Source organism: Rhinatrema bivittatum, chromosome 8 (genome assembly GCF_901001135.1).
Source record: "Rhinatrema bivittatum chromosome 8, aRhiBiv1.1, whole genome shotgun sequence".
Taxonomy (NCBI): Eukaryota; Metazoa; Chordata; class Amphibia; order Gymnophiona; family Rhinatrematidae; genus Rhinatrema; species Rhinatrema bivittatum.
In genome coordinates this window covers 247203100-247227641 of record NC_042622.1, presented here as the reverse complement: position 1 = coordinate 247227641, position 24542 = coordinate 247203100, and the positions used below count along the sequence as shown (strand labels likewise).

At 42.5% G+C, this 24542-nt stretch overlaps 1 protein-coding gene across 1 annotated transcript in view; it reads right to left on the bottom strand.

Moving 5' to 3' along the window:
• UPF1 (UPF1 RNA helicase and ATPase) overlaps positions 1-24542 on the bottom strand; it is a 443827-nt gene that overhangs the window by 140332 nt on the left and 278953 nt on the right. Inside the window, 4 exon segments of the mRNA XM_029614488.1 lie at positions 20395-20436; positions 20439-20553; positions 20882-20897; positions 20900-20998. Of these exon segments, the coding sequence (XP_029470348.1) occupies positions 20395-20436; positions 20439-20553; positions 20882-20897; positions 20900-20998 (272 nt within the window).

Here is a 24542-nt window from a genome sequence, read left to right as displayed (position 1 = left end):
AAGATACGTTGGAGTGAGGACCCTCAACTTTCTGCACCTCCAGAAATATGGTAATTAAGGGTTGCAGTTTCAAATAGCCTTCCCTCAAGAAGTGTTACGATTCTGGCCACTGTGCAGCCTCCTTGCCACCAGAGGTTCTCCATGAGCTTTCTCCTCTGGCTGGCCTAATCTTCCTTGCCTGTCTACACTATGCCCAGACTCCACTACATAACCTTGCCTAGCCCATGCCTCGGTGCTTCGGCAGAGTTCCTTTGGGTTCCCTGCTCTAGCCACCTTTTTCTTTGCCTTGCTCTGGGGCCTGTGGGCCCTTCTGGTTCCCTGCTTGCCTTACTCTGTGGCCTTCAGCCCTTCTGGTTCCCTCCTTGCCTAGCAATTTATCCTAAGCCTTCTAGATCCTTGCCCAGCCTGAGACTTCCTGATCTCCCCCTTAAGGCGAGGCCTCTTTGCCCTTTTCTCTAGCCTCGCTGCCTTCAGGCATTCTGTGTTTCGTGTTCAGTGTAATACTTGTCCTGTCTTGTCATAGTCTGTCTTCCTTGTTTCGGTTCCCTTCTTCCAGTTTCTCACTTACCCGCATCCAATACCACACTTTCTGTTCCTGTGTTCTGGTTACACCCATATCTGCACCCAGTTTCAGTGCTTTAGCTCCACGCTTACCCGCACCCACTTCCATGCATACCCACACTCTGTTCCAATGTTCCTGAAGTTCACCCTTACCTCCATGCACTTCAGTCCGTTCCAGAGACTCAGCCCAACCTGTACCTCGCTCCAGAGACTCAGCCAAGCCTAACCGGACCACCCGCACTTGCTCCAGTCCTTCCATCTTGTACCACTCCTGGAGATAGTGTTCACCTCACCTGGCTACTGCCCAAAATCCTAACAAGAAGCAGATAACCCATTTTTTTTTTAAGTACCTGAAAGGCGGAATATAAATCAAATGAACGCACAAATTAATTTCAGTTTCAGCAAGGGACGCAGGACCCTTTCTTCTAAAGGACTACAAGCATGAAATAATAACCTAGACCCTAACTAGTCCAATGGCACCTAGCCTACAGGCCCCTCTAGGGGAGAAGACTACTTCTCCTCTCTCAACCAAGCATCAATGAGTAACCATAAAAGCCTCGGAAATTTGGACAAGCAAAATCAGAGTGTATCCATCCAAGGAGTCCTGGAATATTAACAACTCCAGGACCCCTAGAACCATCAAATTGTTCCACCCATGCTGACAGAGATAGACAGCTGGCTATCAGTGGTAGGGGTACCAGAAACAGCCTCACCAAGCTATTATTGTTCTGCTCTAGAGGGGAGAAGCACCCCTGGAGTGCTTGTTGAGAGAAAAAAAAAAAAAAAAACTAGGATAAGACCAGACTTAAACACCCTGAAATTTTAGCTACTGCTAGACAAGAGACTCCTAAGATGAGATCTTCGTGCCATTTCCATCCATGTGCCCAGCTCTGTGCCAGCTTAGTCAAATTATTTCTGATTATCGAGTCCACCAAACAGCTGCACAGCTAGAGAAGCCACCAATCTGGTACTATGGATGCTCCTCCTACCAAGGCACTCACTAAACTGTACCTAATACCTACCAGATATGCTGCTTCTGGCCTAAAAGATTGGAGAAACCACTCTGAAAACTTTCTGGATTTCTTGCAGTAGACGAAATTTGTGTCCTGCCACATTGCTGCCATCTACAGAGCCATGCTCTCCACCTCAAAAGCCTGCATAAGCACAAATTATGCCAGCCCAATGTGACCTTAAGAAACCACTTCACCTCCAACAGAGATGGAGTTCCTGTAGTCACACCAAGCAAACCAAGGTGTCTTCCTCCAAGAAACCTAAATGAAACTCTGGGATAAAAACAGATACCCACCTGCAGAGACTCATATCCTGCTGACTCAGCCATGTGATGACTGCACTTCATCTGGGTCTGGAGAAGTTTCCTGATGCAAAAAAAACAGTGGCTGATATCTTGTCGATAAGACCAATGGCTGCGCTGAAGCAGTGGGTGCAGGAGTCCCGTAACAGCCAGAACAAAAACTTCCCGTTATATATCCCTCACCTCCTGAGGCACTAAAACTCCAGGAGCGAATCATGGAATCAACCACTGCCAGCTGCCTCAGACCACCAGAGGCAAAACAACTCATTTAACCCGCTTGTTTCTTTTCCCTTCTCTTTTCAGACCCTAACCTCCGATCCCAGAAGACGACTCACCCCTGCCCCCTTGGCTGACACTGCAGACGTCAGCAGCATCGGTAAAAGCGCACCATGAGGGAATAAAAGCGGGGACCACGACTGAAGGCGTCGCGCACCGAAGGGGCGTACAAAGTGTGTATGCCCCTTCATACACCCTGAGCTGTGAAACAACCACTCAACACAACCATCTGGAACAAAACAGAAAAATGGATAAAAAGGAAAAAATGCAAGACTCACACCCAATATAGGTTTTGCCTGAACAGAGGTAAGTGCGAGGACAATTGCCCAAGAAAACCCAAAGAACATTACCATGCAATAAAAACAACAAAGAGAACCTCAAACAATCGCATTTCAATAAACAGGACCATTAGCGTAAATAATGTAAATATTCACAAGTTATTGATGATAACTTTGGTGCCACCAAAGGTTCTAGTTTTTTCCCTCTGTTAAACTGTAAACCGATCCGATATGGTAATCTACTATGAAGGTCAGTATATAAAATTGTTAAATAAATAAAATAAATAAATAAATAACTTTCCTATTAGTGAATGCACAATCCATAACAAAGACATTTCCAATAATCAAGGATCTACTTTACGACACAAAACCTAGTTTCATTGCAATAACTGAATCTTGGGTAAAAAATCTGACAGTCCTGAAAAATCAAATAGCACACAAGAACTACGATGTTTTTCAATCCCAAGAGCAAATAAAGAGGGGGGGGGGGCTACTACTAATCATAGAAAAAAAAATTTGCATGCAAGCTAAACCAACCACACCACCACAGAATCACAAAATCACAATATTAGAAACTAATTGTATGCAAATTTATTTATTTAAAGTCTTTCCTATACTGTCGCTAAGTTATATACCATTGCAATGGTTTACATGTAGGCACAATTAAATGTAGGTAAATGCGTACTATAGTACATTCTAACAGGTGCCACCAAAGGTTCAGTTACAATATATCATTAAGACAATCAATTGTTTATTGAAGTAGGTCATGACCAGGTGACCCAATAAGGTACTGTTCATGGGTAAAATTCATATTTATAGTGTTACAATTATGTTTGTGATATAGAATTCATAGACTATTTTACTGCACATTCTTAGAATAGTGCTGTGTGTTGGTGCTCTTCTGCCTATTCCTGTATATTTTCTATTCTCCAGTCTCTTTATAAAATGCTTGTTTAAAAAGCCATGTTTTTAAACTTTTTTTAAAAATGTTTTGAGATCTCTTTGTAATCTGATCTCTAGAGGCATTGTGTTCCAAAGTGTGGGACCTGCTAAAAATAAGGCCCTTTCTCTCACTTGGGTTAGTCTTGCTGTCTTTACTGAAGGAATGGCTAAGAGTGCTTTATTTGCTGATCGAAGGTTTCTGTGTGGGACGTGTACTCATAATGCTGTGTTTAGTCAGTCCGATTTTTCATCATGTATTAGTTTATGCATGGTACATAGGGTTTTGTATTTAATTCTGTGTTCAATAGTTAGCCAATGTAATACCGCCAGGGTTTCAGTTATATGGTCCCCCCTCCTTTTTCCGGTTAATATTCTAGCCTGCTGTGTTTTGAAGTATTTGAAGTGGCCTTAATGTTGTATTCGGGAGTCCTAGTAGAAGGGCATTACAGTAGTCCATTGCTGGAGAAAACTAGTGCCTGCAGTACTGTTCTGAAATCAGCTAGTGTTAGTAGTGGTTTTAGTTTTCTGAGTACCATGAGTTTTGCATAGTCTTCTTTACTTTTAGTGATATGTGCTTGTTTTAGATTGATTTCAGGGTCCATTATTATTCCAAGGTTTCCTACTTTTCAGCTAGTCAATTTTCTGGTTGTCTTTGAGAATTATTGGAGTTTGGATACGTCCATATTTTTCCGTTCTAAGTGTAGAAATTCTGTTTTTTCAATATTATTCACAAGTTCCATTCGGTTTAGTAGTTGTCTTCTAATGTCTAGGTACATGTTAACTAGGTTTAACGTTTTCTCTAATGTGTCCTCTATAGGTAGAATTAATTGAATATCGTCTGCATAAATGTAATGTATGATTCCTAGTCCTGCAAGCAGATGGCATATGGGCAGCATGTATATGTTAAAGAGGGTTGCAGACAGGGCTGATCCCTGCGGTACTCCTGTTTTGAGATTGATTTTTTCTGATAATGTGTTGTTGATCTGAACTTGGAAAAACCTATTTAGATATGAACTGAACCAGTTTATTGTTTTTGCTGTGTAATATGATTTCTTCTAGTCTATTTAGTAGTATTTTATGGTTTACTGTGTCAAAGGCCTGCTGCTAAGTCTAGCATTATTAGAAGGTAATATTTACCGCTATCAAAACCTCTTAGAATGTTATCTGTTAGCGAGAGTAGTAGTGTCTCACTGCTGTAGTGCTTTTTGAATCCCATGTTGAGATGGATACACGTATGTTATTGTTATCTAGGTGTTCAGCTAGCTGTTTCTGTACTGTTTTTTCTATTTGTTTAGCTATTAAGGGAAGATTTGATCCTGGGCGGGTAGTTGTTCAGGATCAGGGGCTCGCTTGTTTTTTTCTTTATGATTGGTTTTATAATTGCTCCTTTCAGTATACCTGGCATAGTTTCTTCTTCTAGGGGATAGGTTTATGATCTTAGCTAATGTAAGGGGAGACTGTGTTAGCTGATTTCTTAAGTTCAAATGTTGGTAATGAGTCGATTTTGTGTGGGGCTGGGTTTATGTTTTTTTAGCATGTATTCCACCTCCATCTCGGATATCTCAATAAATGACTACCATTGGTTAAATCTCTTTTTTGCATTTTAATTTCTTGATTGGTAGTGTTTGGAAGTTTGTTTCTTAAGTTAGTAAATTTGTCACTGAAAAATTTGGCGATTTCGTTACATTTTGATTCTGGTAGATTTTTGTGGTGATTCTTGTTTGTTATTGGTGAGATTTGATACTATTGAGAATAGGGTTCTTGGATTGTTAGCAAACTTTTCTATTTTATGCTGTACTATTCTCTCTTAACATTAAGGATTAGTTGTTTGTAAAAAGCTAGATGTTAAGAGCATAAGAAAATTCCATACTGGTCAGACCAAGGGTCCATCAAGCCCAGCATCCTGTTTCCAACAGTGGCCAATCCCAGGCCATAAGAACCTGGCAAGTACCCAAAAACTAAGTCTATTCCATGTAACCATTGCTAATGGCAAGTGGCTATTCTCTAAGTGAACTTAATAGCAGGTAATGGACTTCTCCTCCAAGAACTTATCCAATCCTTTTTTAAACACAGCTATACTAACTGCACTAACCACATTCTCTGGCAACAAAATTCCAGAGTTTAATTGTGCGTTGAGTAAAAAAGAACTTTCTCCGATTAGTTTTAAATGTGCCCCATGCTAACTTCATGGAGTGCCCCCTAGTCTTTCTACTATCCGAAAGAGTAAATAACCGCTTCACATCTACCCGTTCTAGACCTCTCATGATTTTAAACACCTCTATAATATCCCCCCTCAGTCGTCTCTTCTCCAAGCTGAAAAGTCCTAACCTCTTTAGTCTTTCCTCATAGGGGAGTTGTTCCATTCCCCTTATCATTTTGGTAGCCCTTCTCTGTACCTTCTCCATCGCAATTATATCTTTTTTGAGATGCGGCGACCAGAATTGTACACAGTATTCAAGGTGCGGTCTCACCATGGAGCGATACAGAGGCATTATGACATTTTCCGTTTTATTCATCATTCCTTTTCTAATAATTCCCAACATTCTGTTTGCTTTTTTGACTGCCGCAGCACACTGCACGACGATTTCAATGTGTTATCCACTATGACACCTAGATCTCTTTCTTGGGTTGTAGCACCTAATATGGAACCCAACATTGTGTTATTATAGCATGGGTTATTTTTCCCTATATGCATCACCTTGCACTATCCACATAAATTTCATCTGCCATTTGGATGCCCAATTTTCCAGTCTCACAAGGTCTTCCTGCAATTTATCACAATCTGCTTGTGATTTAACTACTCTGCACAATTTTGTGTCATCTGCAAATTTAATTATCTCACTCGTCGTATTTTCTTTCCAGATCATTTATAAATATATTGAACAGTAAGGGTCCCCAATACAGATCCCTGAGGCACTCCACTGTCCACTCCCTTCCACTGAGAAAATTGCCCATTTAATCCTACTCTCTGTTTCCTGTCTTTTAGCCAGTTTGCAATCCACGAAAGGACATCGCCACCTATCCCATGACTTTTTACTTTTCCTAGAAGCCTCTCATGAGGAACTTTGTCAAACGCCTTCTGAAAATCCAAGTATACTATATCTACCGGTTCACCTTTATCCACATGTTTATTAACTCCTTTCTGTATTTGGTTAGGGTATCAGTTGTTTTGTGTTTTCTCATCTTTTTTCCATTGATCTGAGAGTCCTTTTTGCATCTTTTACTTTTTCGTTATGCCAGGGATTATTTTGTATTGCTTCCTTTTTTCGTATTGATTTGATGGGGTTTATTTCATCAGTTATTTTTTTTGGTTGTATCTAACCATGTTTCCATAGCAGAACTGCAGTTGTTGAAGTCAATATTAGTTTTTCCTCTAGTTTGTCATTTAGTTTTTCAATATTAAAAGGTGGTCGATATTTAAATTCTATGGGTTTATAATTTTGTTTGATTTGAGGTTTAAGGAATTTTATGTTGGAATGAATAAGGAAGTGGTCTGATCAGGGAATTTGTGTGTAATCAGTTTTACAGTGTTCTAAACAGTTGTGGTTGATGAAGGTGGGATCTAGGGAGTGTCCAGCTTTGTGTGTTGATTTGTCTGTTATTAGTGAGAAACCTAATGCTGTCATAGTGTCTATTAGTGTTTGGCATGTGTTTGATAATGGATGGACGTCCATAAGAAGATTAAAATCTCCTGGCACTAAGGTAGGTTTAGAGATGTTTAAGTGTGTAGTAAGGAACTCAATTAGTGGTGAGATATTTAATTCTAGGAGGCTTGGTGGGCAGTAGATAAGGCATATTTGTATATTGTTAGTATCAAAAATGGCAATTTCATGATTTTGGGGGGGGGGGGTGTTATTTGGATTGGTTACATTTAAAAGCTTTTTTCAATAATTAGTAATAGTCCAACTCCGCGCTTATTTATTCTAGAGACTGAAAATGCCTCATAATTTCTGTGTTGCTATTTGATTTTTTAGAACTACATCTGCCTAAATTGACAAGTGGGTTCTATGTTTGTTCTTGGTTTCTCAGGGGTGTACAAAGGGGCATGCCTTATATACTGTCTACCAAGCCTCCTAGAACTAAACATCTCTCCATTAATTGAATTCCTCACCCTACATCTTAATACTTCTAAACCCACCATCGTACTTGGTGATTTTAACCTTCACATGGACATATACCCACTATCAAATACCTGCAAATAGCTATCTGATATAATGAACGTACTAGGATTCAAATTAATTATAGAAAATCTCACACACAAAGCAGGGCACTCCTTAGACCTGATCTTTATCAACAATAATCTCCTGGGGGGAAGGAGGAGAATACCGGCTATTGCAGGAGAGTCCCAGGCGAGTGCTTATTGCTGTAAAGAGAAAGAGACATTCTATCTCCTCGTCGAGGGAAAGGAGGACGCGGCTGTGGACACGCCCCCAGGTGACGTCACTCGTGAGCACCCGGAACACCATAAAACAGGCGCCTGTTGGAGCAATAGTCGGGGGAAGGAGGAGAATACCGGCTATTGCAGGAGTCCCAGGCGAGTGCTTATTGCTGTAAAGAGAAAGAGACATTCTATCTCCTCGTCGAGGGAAAGGAGGACGCGGCTGTGGACACGCCCCCAGGTGACGTCACTCGTGAGCACCCGGAGCACCATAAAAACAGGCTCCTGTGGAGCAATAGTCGGGGGGAAGGAGGAGAATACCGGCTATTGCAGGAGTCCCAGGCGATTGCTTATTGCTGTAAAGAGGAAAGAGACCATTCTATCTCCTCGTCGAGGGAAAGGAGGACGCGGCTGTGGACACGCCCCCAGGTGACGTCACTCGTGAGCACCCGGAACACCATAAAAACAGGCACCTGCGGCGCATAGCCGCCGGCGCGCAGCCGAAGCCGCGCGCCCCTGGTAAAGTTTTTGTTCCACAGAGGCTTACCATGGGGAGGAAACGGAATCAAAGAACTGGACCTCCTCACCAACAACTTCCAGTTGTAAGAAAAGGACCAATGGACAACCATATAATTCATATGGGTGAGTCCATTGTACGGGGGGATTCTGCAGGTAGCTCCTCTTTAGGGGTTACCCTGAGCCCCCGGTCCAGTCAAACCCCCCCTACAACCTTTGAGGGAAGGTATTGGAGAGACACTAACATCTGAAAACTTACGGGTGGACCCCCTAGGGACTCTAGATGGGTGTGCCACCGGAGGGAATAGGATGTATGGTTTAAATGCTGAAGGGAGAACTGAAACTGCAAGTATTGATAAGGTGCCTTGCCCAATGGTATTACCAGAATTGACTGAAGAGGTAGATGAATGTAATATAGAACCAGAAAATGTTACTCTTTCTGATGTTTGGAAATTGTCAGCAAAAATAGATAAAAAACTAACTAGATCTGTAGTACAAATACATGAATTCTCACTTCAGGTAAGGCCAAAATTTGAAGATCTTGATAATAGGGTTATGAGAGTAGAGCAAGTGGTTGAAACGTTGGGCCCACAGGTTAATACTATTACTGCTACCAATACCTCATTCATAAAAGACAATCTAATGCTACATAATCAGATTGAGCTATTGGAGAATGAATGTAGATCATTCAATTTAAGAATGTTGAATTTCCCAAAACTAGATTATTGTCAGCAAGTGAATTGTTTAATAAATATGCTATGGAGATTTTATCCATTGAGAATGATAAATTACCAATATTATCAAGGTTATATTATTTACCTAGTAGAAGGATTACTCAGGTACAAGAGGAGGGGATGGATATGTTGAATAGTCAAGGGATCTCCACTTTTTTGGAGGACTCCATGGATATTATAAATACTAGAGCTACCTTGTTAGTCTCTTTTTCCTTAAAGAGAGATAAAGATAGCTTTTTTTCTAAATATTTTCAGGTCAAGGATCTTAATTTTTGTGGGCATAAAGTCCAAATTTTCCTAGATGTTTCCCGTGCTACTCAAGCACGTAGGAAACAATTTCTAAATTTGAGGAAACAGGCTCTTGATATAGGGGGCCAGTTATTTTCTAAAATTTCCTTGTAAATGCCTAATAACTTTTCAGACTAATAAATTTATCTTACTGATCCTACCCACCCTGGAAAGATTCTTAAGGGATAAAACTCCACAATAGGAATAATGTTTTGTTAGGATTTAGGGTTGCATAAGGAATAGGCATGCAATAGCAATGGGAAACCCCCTTCCTACCCTTGATGTGGACTAGGAATGTTATGTAATATGATATATGTGAAATTACCTTTTTGTTATTTAAACTTCTTTACTTTTCTTGATTATTGCATTTGTGAAAAGATGTTATAATTCAATAAAAATATTAAATTATAAAAAAAAAACAAACAATAATCTCCTCGAGCATCTAAACACAAACTACACTCAAATCCCATGGTCAGATCACTTTCTTATTCAACCTACCATCAAGTTTCTAAACCCACCAGAAAAACAAAAAAAGGAACCTACTGAACCTAATGAAGTTAAGTACCGTCCTCCCTATAACTTAGAAAGACTAAAAGAAAAACTAGAAGGAAATCTAACTGATTGCAACTTTAAAGATTGCCACTCCGCAACATCAGCATGGGTTGATGACGACCAATAAAATAGCAGACGAAATAAACCCCATAAAATACATGCAAATCAATGAACCAAAACATACAAATCCCTGGCATACCGTAAAAAATAAAAGAAATCAAACGAAACCTCAGGAAAAGAGAGAAAGAATAGAAAAACCACAAAACAGAGAACCTAACCAAATATAGGAAACTCCTAGCTTACTATAAAAAATAATCCTTGAAGCCAAAAAATATTACAGCTCTAACATAGAAAAATACACGAATAACTCAAGAACCACTATTCACCATAATAAAAAACCTGAACTAATGACAAAACAGATTCTCCCCATAATCTGCCAGAAAAACAGGTGCAACGAAATAGCACAGTTTTTTAGGGACAAAATCATAAATTTTAAAACCAAAATACCTAGCACTATGAAACACGAGATTAAAATGGCCACAAGAGACGTTTCACAATGGACCGATTTTCACAGAGACATCTAGCCTTGAAGTAGAAAACTTACTAAAAAAAGAAATCCTGCACCCCATATAACTGACACAATACCTACTATGGACCTAAAAAGGTTAGCAAATATAGACTCCCCAATACTAGCGCAGATCATAAACTATCCCTGGAAGAAGGTTCATTGCCTGATATTCTAAAAGGAGCGATCATTAAACTAATTTAAAAAAAAAAAAAAAACATGGACCCTCTAACTTTGAGCAATTATAGACCAGTGTCAACCCTACCGTTAATAGCTAAATTAACTGAAAAAATCATACAAAAACTAGAAGAACACTTAGAAAGCAACAATATCCTATACCCATCACAACATGGCTTTAGGAAACACTATAGCACAGAAACATTACTGCTCGCACTATCAGACAACATCCTGAGAGGTTCTGATAGCGGAAAACACTATATTCTTGTACTTTTGGACCTATCATCTGCATACGATACAGTAAACCATGAAATACTCTTAAAAAGACTGAATGAAATAGGATTACAGAGCAAAACAATAGCCTGGTTTAGATCATGCCTAAGTAATAGATTCTTTCAAGTACAAATCAAAAATGCAATGTCTGAAAAAATTAGCCTAAAAGCAGGAGTACTCCAAGGCTCAGCACTGTCTGCTACACTATTTAATATTTACCTACTACCTCTGTGCCACCTTTTGGCAGGACTGGGAATCATACATTACATTTATGCAGATGACATTCAATTAATCCTACCAATTGACGACTCAATTGAAAAAATATTAAACCTTGCAAATATCTGGACATAATAAAACAACTACTAAACCAAATGGAACTAGTCATTAATATTGATAAAACTGAATTCATACACCTGGAACGAAAAAACATTGATATAATTAAAACTCCAATTATACTGAAGAACAATCAAAAATTAGAATTAGTAGAAAAGGTAAGGAACCGCTGAGGTAGATTTTAAAAACATATGCGCGCGTGTACTTTTGTTCGCGCCAGTGTACACCAGATTTTATAAGATACGCATGTAGCCGCGTGTATCTTATAAAATCCGGGGTCAGTGCACGCAAGGCTGCGCAAAATCGGCAGCCTGCGCGCGCCAAGCCGCGCAGCCTGCCTCCGTTCCCTCCGAGGCCTCTCCGAAATCTGAGCGGCCTCGGAGGGAACTTTCCTTCCGCGTCCCCCCACCTCCCAGCCCTACCTAAATCCTCCCCTTACCTTTGTTGGGCAAGTTACACCTGCTTCAAGCAGGCGTAACTTGCGCGCGCCGCCCCGGCATCCCCCGGCACAGGCTGCAGTGCCGGGGGACTCGGGACTGCCTTCCTGGCCCGCCCCCAAAACCGTCACCACGCCCCCGGACCCGCCCCCTGCTCCGGACACGCCCCCTCCCGCCCCTTTTACGAAGCCCCGGGACTTGCGAGTGCCCTGCGTGCGTAAATCCTCCCAGATTTACGCGTGCAGGGGTTTTAAAATCTACCCCTTGGTGTAATAGTCGACATGGAACTTAATCTCAAAACACATCACTTAAAGTAAGAGAAAGCTACGCTAAACTAATGGTCCTAAGAAAACTAAAACCTTTATTAACACTGTCAAACTTCCAAACTTTTTTATAGGCTCTGATATTTGCAAGCACTGACTACTGTAATGCCCTGTTCTTAGGTCTACCATACACCACCATAAGACCACTTCAATTATTACAAAAAACTCTGCTGCACGGATTCTTACAGGAAAAAATAAAAGATCATATTTCTGGAACACTAGCAGAATTATATTGGCTACCCACTGAACAAAAAGTACAATACAAAGCACTCTGTACAGTACATAAACTAATTCACGATGAAAAAGCAGAGTGGCTCAACACAGCACTGCGTGTACACGTTCCACAAAGAAATCTCAGATCAGCCAAAGCCCTCCTAACCGTCCCCTCTGTAAAAACAGCAAGACTTACACAAGTGAGGGATAGAGCACTGTCCCTGGCAGGTCCTTCTCTATGGAATAGCATGCCCCCGGAAATAAGGTTACAGAACAATTACAAACTTTTCAAAGCAAGTTTAAAAACCTGGCTTTTTAAACAAGCTTTCTACAAAACAAACTGAGAATAAGTTGAGAAATAAAACTGGCAGTAACACTCCAAACAACCAGCACTCAATTTTAATGTCAATTAATAGTATACAGCATACTTTTGAAAAGAACAATATTTGTTACACTCAAATAGTCTTTATTTTGAATTTTGTTGTAACCGAAACCTTTTGGCTCCATTATATTCGTATATCCCAGTTCTTTATTGAACATAACCATTTGTGCCTTTATGTAAATCGTTGTGATGGCATAGAAAAGATTTTAAATAAATAAATTTTGACTTCTAAATTTTTTTTTTATCCTTATTTAGCCCCACAAAAGCCAGGAGCAGATCTTGAAATGCTACCATAATCTCACTGCAGAAGTAGAATCCAAGATTTCCATGACCTGTGCAAATAAGGCAGAGAATTCCCATTTGTGTGGACTCTCCTTTCCATCCAGAGGGATACTGCCTCCAACAACTGCCCTTAAGGCCTATAAAAATTCATGAAGGGAGGAGTCCTTACCAAATCCATACTTGCCTCTGCGCCTCTTATTTTTTTGGGAGTCTCCAAGGGAGGGAAAAATAAATCCAGATCAGATCATGGATCTGAACTGTGTTCTACCAGAAACACTGACAGGACCCCATGAAAAAAATAAGAGTCCCCAGGCCAGGAAGAGGCAGCCAATGGCCGAAAAGCCAGGAGTGCAGAAGAAAAATAAAAACATGCTATGCAGGAGCTTTCAATGAAGTCCCAAGGCACTGCTCAGACAACACTGAGGTTTATAAGGTTGACGATTCTAGCATGGAACTCACTCAGTGGTAACCAAAGAACCACAGACGCAGTCAAACTTGGCCCTCCTGAGGGATCCCATACTGCTTCCTCTGCTCTTTCTGCTCCTTGTGAAACAGGAAGGAAAACTCAGTGGAGTCAAAATAACTGCTGTAACCACCATGGAGCTCACTGTCTAGGTGGGATCCGGCCAACCAACAGATTTGGAGCATGCAGCTTACCACCACCACACCCCCTCCAACCCCTGAGGGTTCCTCCAATGTGGCCTCCTGTTCCCGTGGCAGAGTATCCAAAAAAAACCAAAAAACCCTGGAACACACCCCTACAATTGATCCTACAGTGGGCCTGCACTGATAACAGCAGTTCTACGCCAGCCACTGGCAGTCTGTCTTTTTTTTTTTTTTTTTTAAACCTTATAGTGCTGCCAAAGAAAACCAGAATCCTCAACTCTTCTCATAACAGAGAGGAACTGCCAAGAACCAAACCAACACCGGAAGGAGCAATTAGCAAGGGGAGGAGGAGGAGGGAAGTGGCTAAATAGAAATTAACCCCAATCCTACCAGGAATGCTGAACAAATCTTCTGGTCCTGGCACTGCTTAACTAGAGGAGGGAAACAAGAGCCAATAGGATCCAGTCCCTCATGACCAAGGTAGGGAATGCTGTCACCTCAGAATTACCCCCCAAGCAGAATTCTACTGCATCTATCCAGTCTACAGTCCACAACATGGAATGTAAGTCTACCATCTGCTGGAGAGAGAGAATACTGGCAAGCTGGTGTCAGCACAGAGGTGTATAAGGAGTAATATCAGTGAGCCTGTTGATCTCTGGCAGGCATACATAACCCACTGATCTGGCCTGGTCTGATTGGTTGAAGAGGAAGAGGTCAATTGGAATAAAACATTGGCAACAAAACTATTAAAAATATATGCACGTCAATATACATGGTAAAGCACATAAAACATCTTACAATACCCCAAACAAAACATACAAAACTACAGGGATATCATAATATAAGGTGAGGTCAGAAACTCAAGATGTGCATACAGTCCTGCATTTGACAGTTTTAATCTCCACCTCTTAAACATCAAGGTCAATAATCAAAAGATTTGTTCAGCTAACTTTGGGAGTTAGCCTGAAATCTGCAGGGTTGAAATCACCCCCATGCTAGAAGGGATACATTTTGTCTGGAAAACTGCTGCCCTCACAATATTTACTCTGTGAAAATGAGGTGGAGCTGGAAGTGTTCAAGACAGTCATATTTTAGCCAAACAGTGCTGACACTCAGCACTTTCCAGCTAAAATTAGGGGGTAGGTCCAGTTGTTCTAAACGCCTGTCCACTGAATAACCAGGTAAAATTATCTAGCTGCTCACTGGGCTTTTGAATATAGACCTCTACATATTTTCATACTTAAGCTCTTTAAAATCAAATCTTCACAGTAAATTTTAAACCAGATCTAAATTGCCTAAGAAAGTTTAACATTAACTCTGTGTCAAGATAATCAACCTACAGTCAAACCACCGGTCTCACTACAGCATATCTGTCAGTTCCCTGTACGTACCCGGATCACTCCAGACTCCTGGGTTCTGTCCACTCACCAGCAGATGGAGGCAGAAAAAGTTCCAAACTGACTCCGCCCCTTCCATGAGATGCACCTACAGTACGTCAGTATTTTTCTGCCTCCAGCAGATGGTGGCGGTGCAAAACCTACAGTCTTAGTCAGTTTTAAAGAATTTAATATTTTTCTTGTAAAAATTTTACTTTTCTTTTTCTTTTACTTTGCTTTAGTTTATTTAAAAAAAAAAAAACAACTTTTTTTTTTTTATTGAGGAAGAGTAAGCAGAGTCTAGCCTCCCAGGGAGTTGGCAGATCCGAGGGGACCATCCTCCCTGGTATTTGAGGCTTTTGGCTTTAGGGGTTGAGAACCCTTGGCCTCAATTTGCTGCAGCGTTTTGGGGTGATACCGGGGAGCCCGGTTCACTCACCCCGCGGAGCAGAGGACCCAGCTTCCTTTCAGGTCATATTAAAAAAACAAACAAACCTGAATTTGAATTTATTTATTTAATAAATATTTTTCAGCCTTTTGCTTATCTGTTCGGACTCTCCGTTGTCCTTTTCGCTGTTTTGGGTGGTCGGCAGGCTCATTTTATTTTAGTTTCGTTTTCTCCTCAGCTGGCTTTTTTTTTCCAGAATACAGCGCGGTCTGGCCTGCCGCGCGTGTGGAGACGCACGGACGAGAGTTTCTCGCGACGGCCTATGTTCCTCTTGCCTCCCCGGGGGGAGGGGGGGAGAGGGATCTTTGGGGACAGCTGGGCTTACCATTTCTTCATCCCTCCGTCGCTCTGTCAGACCGGGATGCCCGCGTCTTTCTGCTGCAGCTTATTTCCTGCCTCCTGCTTCAATGGAGGCTATTTCAGATTCTCTTCACACTGCTACCCTCGCTCCGGGGGGAGGGGGGGGGGGGCTTTCTCCTCCTCCACTTTCTCCACAGCAAGCACCTTCCGAGGGAGGTGATTTTTTTGCTCATGCTGGTGAGGAGAGTCCTGAGGGGACTTCAGACTCCTCTTCTTCGTTTTCTTCAGACTTTATTATGTTTTTGCATAAAGCTTACAAGGCCAGAAAGTCCTCTAGAAAGAATCCTGAAGGGACTTCTCTTTCTGTACCGCGGTCTCATAAAGCATCTTCCAAAAGCAACAAATCCTCGAGGGGGATGAATGTTCCTAAAACTAAACGCTCTCTTAGGACTCCTTCATCTCAGTCCTTACCTGACTCTTCTACCTATACCTCAGAGTCCGACCATGGTGACCCAAGCGATATTCCTCCTCTGGATCTTGATTCTGTTCAGGATCCTTTAACCTCTCAAGGTCCCCATGTGGTCGAGGGCGATGATCCTAAGGTGGTCCGCCTTTTTAGGAAAAATTAGCTTATTCCTCTCATTCCCGCTATTCTTGAGGAGTTTGGAATTGATTCCCTGCCAGAGGATTCACGTATGGGTTCAATTGACCAGGTTATGGTTGGTCTTCGTGGTCCACCTTGGTCTTTTCCTTTTCATCTTTCATTCACAGACCTATTATTTCGTGAATGGGATACACCTGATTTGGGATGCTTTGGACCTTTTAAGAGTTCCCAAGGTTGATGCAGCGGTCTCTGCGGTTACCAAAAAGACTACTATTCCGGTAACCGGCACTACAGCTCTCAAATATCTTCAGGATCGTAAGCTGGAGGTTCAACAAAAAAAAATGTTTGAAGTTTCGGTCCTTGGTGTCCAAGCTGCTATGTGCAGCAGTTTTGCTGTAAGAGCAGGGCTCTGCTGGGTTCAGCTCCTGCAGAATAATTCTTCTCTTTCTGAGTCCAAAGCTATTCAAGCAGGGCATTTGGAAGCCGCTGTTGCTTACAGTGCTGATGCTATTTATGATTTGTTACGTACCTCAGCCAGATCAATGATTTCGGCTGTCTCTGCCCGCAGATTTCTCTGGTTAAGGCACTGGTCTGTGGATCTTTACCTTTTAAGGGTAAACTTCTCTTTGGAAAAGATCTTGCAGAGTTGATTAATTTCTTAGGAGAAAATAAGGTACATCGTCTGCCGGAGGATAGTCCCAAGACAAGGGGTTCGTTATCTTCCAGATCTCGTTTCCGAGGAAACCGCAGGTTTCACTTCTCTCGCTCTTCAGGTTCTTCTTTTCGACAACAGCCAGCTAGACAACAATCTTGGCCTCAGTCCTTTCGAGGACGTCATTATGGGAGACCTGGTCCCTCCCAGTCCTCTGGTGGTGCAAAAACTTCTCAATGAGATGAGGCCGGTCTGTTCCTCGGTTCCGGTAGTGGGAAACAGATTGTCTATTTCGAGGAGTGGGCCAAAATAACATCGGATCAGTGGGTCCTTACTGTGATAAAACAAGGCTACGCCTTAGATTTTGTATGGCGCCCTCGAGACCATTTTCTTGTCTCTCTATGTTCTTACACTCAAGTGTCAGGCGGTGCGGGACACCTTACATAGTCTAAGAGAGCTCGGGGCCATTGATCCGGTATCTCCATTGGTGCGACGAAAGGGCCGTTATTCCATCTACTCCGTCGTACCCAAAAAAACCCGGCACATTTCATCCCATTCTGGACCTAAAAAGAGTCAATCGATGTCTCAGAATCCCAAGGTTTCGCATGGAATCCTTAAGATCGGTTCTGGCATCCGTTCACAAAGGCGAGTTCCTAGCTTCTTTGGACCTGACCAAGGCATATCTTCACATACGAATTCAGTCCGACTATCAGAAGTTCCTGCGGTTCTCGATTCTGGATGACCACTTCCAATTTTGCGCTCTTCCTTTCGGTCTCGCCACGGTACCTAGGACCTTTACCAAAATAATGATTGTAGTAGCCACACAGCTCCGAAAAGAGGGATTCTTTGTTCATCCCTACCTAGATGATTGGTTCATTCGAGCGAAGTCGGAAAATCTGTCACTGACTGTGTCTTGAGTTCTTCAGCTTTTTCAGTCATTGGGGTGGGTTGTCAGCCCGGCAAGAGCCGCTTAGTACCATCCCAGTCCTTGGAGTTTCTGGGAGCCCTGTTCGACACTCGGCGGGGAACGTTTTTCTCACAGAACAACAGATCATCAAACCTACAGTGTCAGATTCAGGTCTTGATGTCCAAGTCTCCTCCCAAGGTCAGGCATTATCTTCAGGTTTCTAGGCTCCATAGCCTCCACTTTGACTTAGTTCCGTGGCATTTGCTCATTGAGACCACTTCAGTCAGCATTGCTCTCCCCGCTGGAATCCAGTGTCGGAAACCGTTTCATCTTCCCCCTTCCAGACTCTGCTCGTTCCAGTCTTGATTGGTGGCTCCTATCGCAGAATTTGCATTGTGGAGTGGACCTAGAGGCTCCAGTTTGGACAGTAGTCACAACGGATGCCAGTCTGTTCCTCTGCTGTCAAGACAACTGCTGGGGTGGCAGTTTGTCTTGACAGGTCTGTTCAGGGGCAATGGTCGCCAGGAGAAATCTCGTTAGTCGATCAATCATTTGGAGACCAGAGCGGTTGAGACTAGCCTTACAGGCCTTTCTAATGCTTCTTCAGGGGAAGTCAGTCAGAATCTTTTCCGGACAACGCAACGACTGTGGCTTAATCAACCGCCAAGGAGGAACCAAGAGCCAATCGATCACATTCGAGGCTCAGCTGTTGATAGCATGGGCGGAACAACATCTCCTTCGCATTGCAGTATCGCACATCGCCGGGCTCAACAACATTCAAGCAGACTTTATCAGTCGCCATAGACTAGATCCCGGGGAGTGGTAACTTTCCAAGCAGGCGTTTCATCTCATATGTGAAAAGTGGTCCACGCTGAGCATGGACCTGATGGCAACGTTCTGGAACTCCAAGGCTCCACGCTTCTTCAGTCGACGTCAAGAGCCAGGGGCAGGAGTCGTCGATGCCTTGGGTTCTTCCCTGGCCAATGAACATTCTGCTTTATGTGTTTCCTCCTTGGCTTCTCATCGGCAAAATTCTTCGGCGCTTAGAATCTCATCCCTTGGAGTTGATTCTGGTAGCTCCGGAATGGCCAAGACGTCCTTGGTTTGCAGAACTTGTCAACCTCCTAGTGGACAGTCCACTTCGCTTTCGGACCTTCCGAATCTTCTCTGCCAAGGTCCCCATTTGTTTGGAAGAAGTAGATCGCTCTCTCTCTAGCGGCATGGCTTTTGAAAGAGGGCGGCACTTGAAACATAAGGGTTATTCTGATGCAGTGGTTGCTACTCTTCTCACGTAGAGAAAAACCTCTACTTCCCTGGCTTATGTCAGGGTTTGGGGAGTTTTCAAATCCTGGTGTGAGGAGAATCAGGTGGTTCCTACTCGGGCTTGATTCCTGACATTTTGTCTTTTTTGCAGGCTGGTCTGGCTAAGGGCTTAATCTTGCAGCTCTCTCAGGGTACAGGTGGCAGCTTTAGGTTACTTCCGTGGGAAGATAAAAGGAGTTACCCTGGAATCCCATCCTGAGGTGGCTCGTTTTCTTCGGGGGCAAAACCCTTGTGTCCTCCCTTTCAAAAATCCTTTGCCCCTTCATAGAGTTTAAATTTGGTTCTTAAAGCTCTTTGTGCTACGGCCTTAAGGTGATTTTCTGGTGGCTATTTCTTCGCCCGTAGGATTCTGAGCTTCAGGCTTTATCTTGTAGAACACCATTTTTAAGAATTACAGATTCTGGAGTTTCTTTGCGAACTGTTCCGTCCATTCTTCCAAAGTGGTTTCTTCTTTTCACTTGAATCAGTCGATTGGATCTGCCATCTTTCCCTGATCACAGTCTTCGGATCCTCAGTCTAGACTTGAGAAAGCTAGATGTGCGGTGCTCTCATACTGAGTCATCTCGCAGTCACTAATAGTTTCCGCATGTCGGACCAATCTTTTTGTGTGTGGAGCGGTCCCGAGAGAGGGCACCAAAGCATCTAGGGCTACTATTGCCCGATGGCTAAAAGTAGCTATTGTCGGCAACCTTATTTTCATAGTCTGGTCGCTTCCGACTGGCTTCGTGCTCACTCTACTCGGTCTCAAGCAACTTCCTGACGGAGTGTCAGCAAGTATCTCTGCATGAGATTTGTAGGACGGCGAAAATTGGTCTTACCGTGCTAATTTTTGTTCCTGTAGTACTACAGATCAGTCCAGAGTCCCGCCCATTTCAGTTTGGAGATAAAGGAGAGTCCGCTCATTCTTGTTATTTACTTTGCAGGTATTTCTTTCTTTTATAATGTTGTTTATATGTTGTTTGGTACTCTGTTGCCGTTTGGGTCAGTGAGCCTGGTTCTTATGGAATGTTCTCCCAGTTTTTTGCAGTTAGCTGCTTAGTTGGGTTTTTTAATTTTTCTGCTTTGATACATTTAAATACTGACGTACTGTAGGTGCACCTCATGGAAGGGGCGGAGTCAGTTTGGAACTTTTCTGCCTCCATCTGCTGGTGAATGGACAGAACCCAGGAGTCTGGAATGATCCGTGGTACTACAGGAACGAAAATTAGCAGGTTAGAAAATTTTCCTATAACGTTCATGAGCTTTGGCTGATACTACACCAAACAGCATTGCTATCTTCTTAGGACAGGTACAGAAAGTACTGGGTCAATTCATGTGTTACAATGTAGAATAAAATCATACATTTTGACACTATACCTGGTAGAGTTTTGTGTGCAAAGAGCCAACTAAATTGCATGCTACTGCACCAAGTATGAACGCTGGCCCTCGTATGGAGTAATGATACCGATTTGGTCTGGCTTGGCCCCTGCCTTCAGTAGCTTTGTGGTGATCTTCTCCACATTAGCAGCTTCTGTCCTACAAGACATTTACATGAGTAGGTCAAGGTTTGCACCTAATGTTTACAACGAGAATATTTCTGTAGGTCCTATTAAAAAAAATTACAGTGTCAATATCATAACAATAAGAAATTGACAAAAGCTAAAAGGGACTAACGAACTATAAAGTAAATTACTTAATATACCCCACATTAGCCGATGATGGGAAGGGAAATTATATTGCAAAGCCAGTAACCTACAAAATAACAGATTTTTGATTTGTCATGTATTTAGACTTCTAACATTCTGAAAGACGACAGACTATAGAAGCAGGTTTGTTTTTTGTCAGCTCATATTTGAGATCATACCTGTTCAGGTAGGAATGCCAGAGCTGGCAATTTCTTCTTGACCTTGTGTCACATAGAAGAACATTGGCTTGTCAGGCTGGGGCCACTGGAAATCAAACCCTTTCTTCACACGATCCGCTAAAACAAAATGATTACCAATTCAAAGAAATGGAGGTTCTAAGCCAAAATTTATTTACTTACTTCTTTTTACTATACCGATAAATGTTTTTGTTTCAAACAAAGTGAATTTTTTACCTGTAGACTGCAGGACGAATTATCCATGCACATGGGTGATGTCATCTGATGGTGCTAAACAGATCCATCTCGTCGAGCTCAGTAAAAGTTCCAAGCACATGCGGTGACTCCTACATGCGTGCTACCTCATGAGCCCCTCAGTCAATTTCACAGCTTAGTATGCATTAGCAAAGTAGTCTACTCTCCAAGGGAGGCAGATGGGAAATAAACATGGCTATTAATCCTACTATCAAGGAGACCCTTATTTACAGGTAAGCAAATATGCTTTTCCTGTCAATAAGCAGGGCAGAATTAGCCAGGACATGTGGAGAACCCCAAACTAAGGGATGTAAGTAGAACACTTAGGGGTAGATTTTCAAACCGCGCGATTTGGCGTACTTTTGCTGGCGCATCAGGCGCCAGCAAAAGTACGCCCGGCCCTGTCTAAACCCCCCCCTTACCTTTGTCGGGGGGATTTACGCCTCCCGGAGGGAGACGTAAATCCCCGCGCGCCAGCGGGCCACTAGCGCGCTGGGACGCAACCTGGGGGCGGGTCCTGAGGGCGCGGCCACGCCCCCGGACCGCCCCGGGCCGTAGCCACGTCCCCGGGCCCGCCCCCGGAACGCTCCCGACACGCCCCGAAAACGCCGCGTGGTTCGGGCCCGCCCCCGACACGCCCCCCTCAGAAAACCCCGGGAATTACGCGAGTCCCGGGGCTCTGCGCGCGCCGTAGGCCTATGTAAAATAGGCTTACCGGCGCGCAGGGCCCTGCTCGCCTAAATCCGCCCGGATTTGGGCGGATTTAGGCGAGCAGGGCTCTTAAAATCCGCCCCTTACTGAATAACAAGTTGATCCTACCAGTGAAGAGTGGACTACTGAGCAAACAGGTTGTGCAAAACTACTTGTCTAAAACCCACTATTTTCTCTTGACATGCTGTCCAAACAGTAGTGAGATGAGAAGGTATGCACAGACAAACCAAGTTGCAGTCTTGCAGATATCATCTATATTTATTTTATTTATTTATTTTATTTAGGTTTTTTATATACCGGCATTCATGAACAGGTCACATCATGCTGGTTTACATAGAAACAAGGGGTGCATAGAACAGTAGAACTAAACTGGTGCAAAGGGGAAGCAGTTACAAAAATCCAGGGGTAGAATAACTGTGAGAGAGAAAAAAGAGGCAGTGGGGAGTAAAATGAATTGTATGGGGATAAGATAAATAACTTAATGAATATTTACAGTACCAATTGGTAACATTGTTACAGGAGTTGGAGGTGGTTATGAGTTGTCCGGGAAGGCTTGTTTGAAAAGCCAGGTCTTCAATCTTTTGCGGAAAGTTGGTAGGCAGGTTCTAGGCGCAGATTTGTGGGGATGGAGTTCCAGAGTGAGGGTCCGGCTGTCAAGAATGCCCGATCTCTTGCCGTTGTGTATATATACACAATTGTGTGTATATATACATATATATATATATATATATATATATATATATATTGTGTGTATATATACATATAATCTCGCTACCATCCATCTTCGTTAGGGGTTCCACAGGGTTCCTCCCTCTCACCCACCTTATTTAATATATACCTGCTCCCACTCTGCCACCTTCTTACAAAACTAAATTTGAAACACTTCCTTTACGCAGACGACGTTCAGATCGTAATCCCCGTAAAAACAACCATTACAAACACTCTAAAATTCTGGGAGAGCTGTCTAACCGAGATTAAACAACTCCTCAACAGTCTAAACCTCATTCTCAATGCCTCAAAAACGGAATTTCTCATTATAAGCCCCAGAAAACAACGACATTACCACAAACCCACCAGCTAAACCTGCCAAACCTCACACATAAGAGACCTAGGAGCAATTATTGACAACCGACTAAACCTAAAACCATTTATTAACCAAACGACCAAAGATTGTTTTCATAAATTATAACACCCTCAAAAGAATCAGACATCTTTTCCACTCCAAAGATTTTAGAACTATTCTTCAAGCAATTATTTTTCCAAGCTGGATTATTGTAATTCCATATTACTAGGCCTCCCCATCTCTCATACAAAACCTTTACAGATGGTGCAGAATACAGCTGCAAGAATGTTGACCAACTCTAGGAGATTCGACCACATCACCCCCATCCTGAAAGCCCTCCACTGGCTACCGATTCATTACAGAATTATGTACAAGACCATCACTACTATATTCAAAGCCACGCAACTTCAGGCACCATTAAATCTACAAATTCCGTTTGAAAAACGCACCTCTGTCAGACCTACTAGGGAATTTTACAAAGAAGCTTTACATGTTCCACACGCCAAAACCTTCCAACATAAATCATTGGAAGTCAGAGCATTATCCTCAGCAGGACCACGTCTATGGAATTCCATCCCATCTGAGCTACGCCAAGAACAGTGCCTATTAACTTTCAGAAAAAGGCTAAAAACTTGGCTTTTTAAAAAAGCCTATCAGATCTCGGATTGATCCATATAAACCTTACCCTTCAATCAGGCTATCCCATGTTACCAGAATCCCAGTGTAAAGACCATCACTCTGCCTTATTCATCACACTCTTCCTATTTTAGCCTCAATTTTTCCAGCCCATGACCACCTTTAGTCTTGACTTTAATTTTGTACATATTGTAAATATTATCTTGTAATTTTGTTTTTTGTACCTATTGCTATATTTTTTCTTCTTGCTTCCTCCTCTCCCAGTTGTAGTTTTCCTTGTTTTATTGTAACTGCTATTCCTGCACCAGTTCAATTCATCTAGTTTTATGTTCATTACACTAAATGTTAAATGTAAACCGGGTTGATGCGACTACTAGTCGTGAAAGCCGGTATAGAAAATATTAAATAATAAATAAATAAAATATACATACCTGTGTGTATATACATGTGTGTATATACACATACTGTTGTGTGTATATACACATACCTTTGAGGAAAAGCAGGATAGGGGAGATATAAGAGACATTTAAATACATCCAAGTTTTCCATACACAGGAGCAGGCCTCTTTCAAAGGAAAGGAGGCTCTAGAACAAGGCGCTATGGCATGAGGGTGAAAACGGGTAGATTCAGGAGCAAGGAAATAGCAAGTGTTGCTTACCTGTAACAGGTGTTCTCACAGGACAGCAGGATGTCACCCATAAGTGAGGACTAACATCACAGGATGGAGCCCTGTATGGAAAACTTTCTGTCAGTTTCTACAAAGCTTTGACTGACACTGGCACACTGAGTGCACTGAGCATGCTCAGCCAGCAATTATCCCTGTGAACCACAAGTGTCTCCCCTCAGTCTCATCTTATAGCTAAAAGTGCAAGCGAAACTAAAGTAAAAGTAAAAACGTATACAGATCCAAGTCCACGGGGGTGGGCGGGTGGGTTTGTGAGGACTAACATCCTGCTGTCCTGTGAGAACAACCTGTTACAGGTAAGCACAACTTGCTT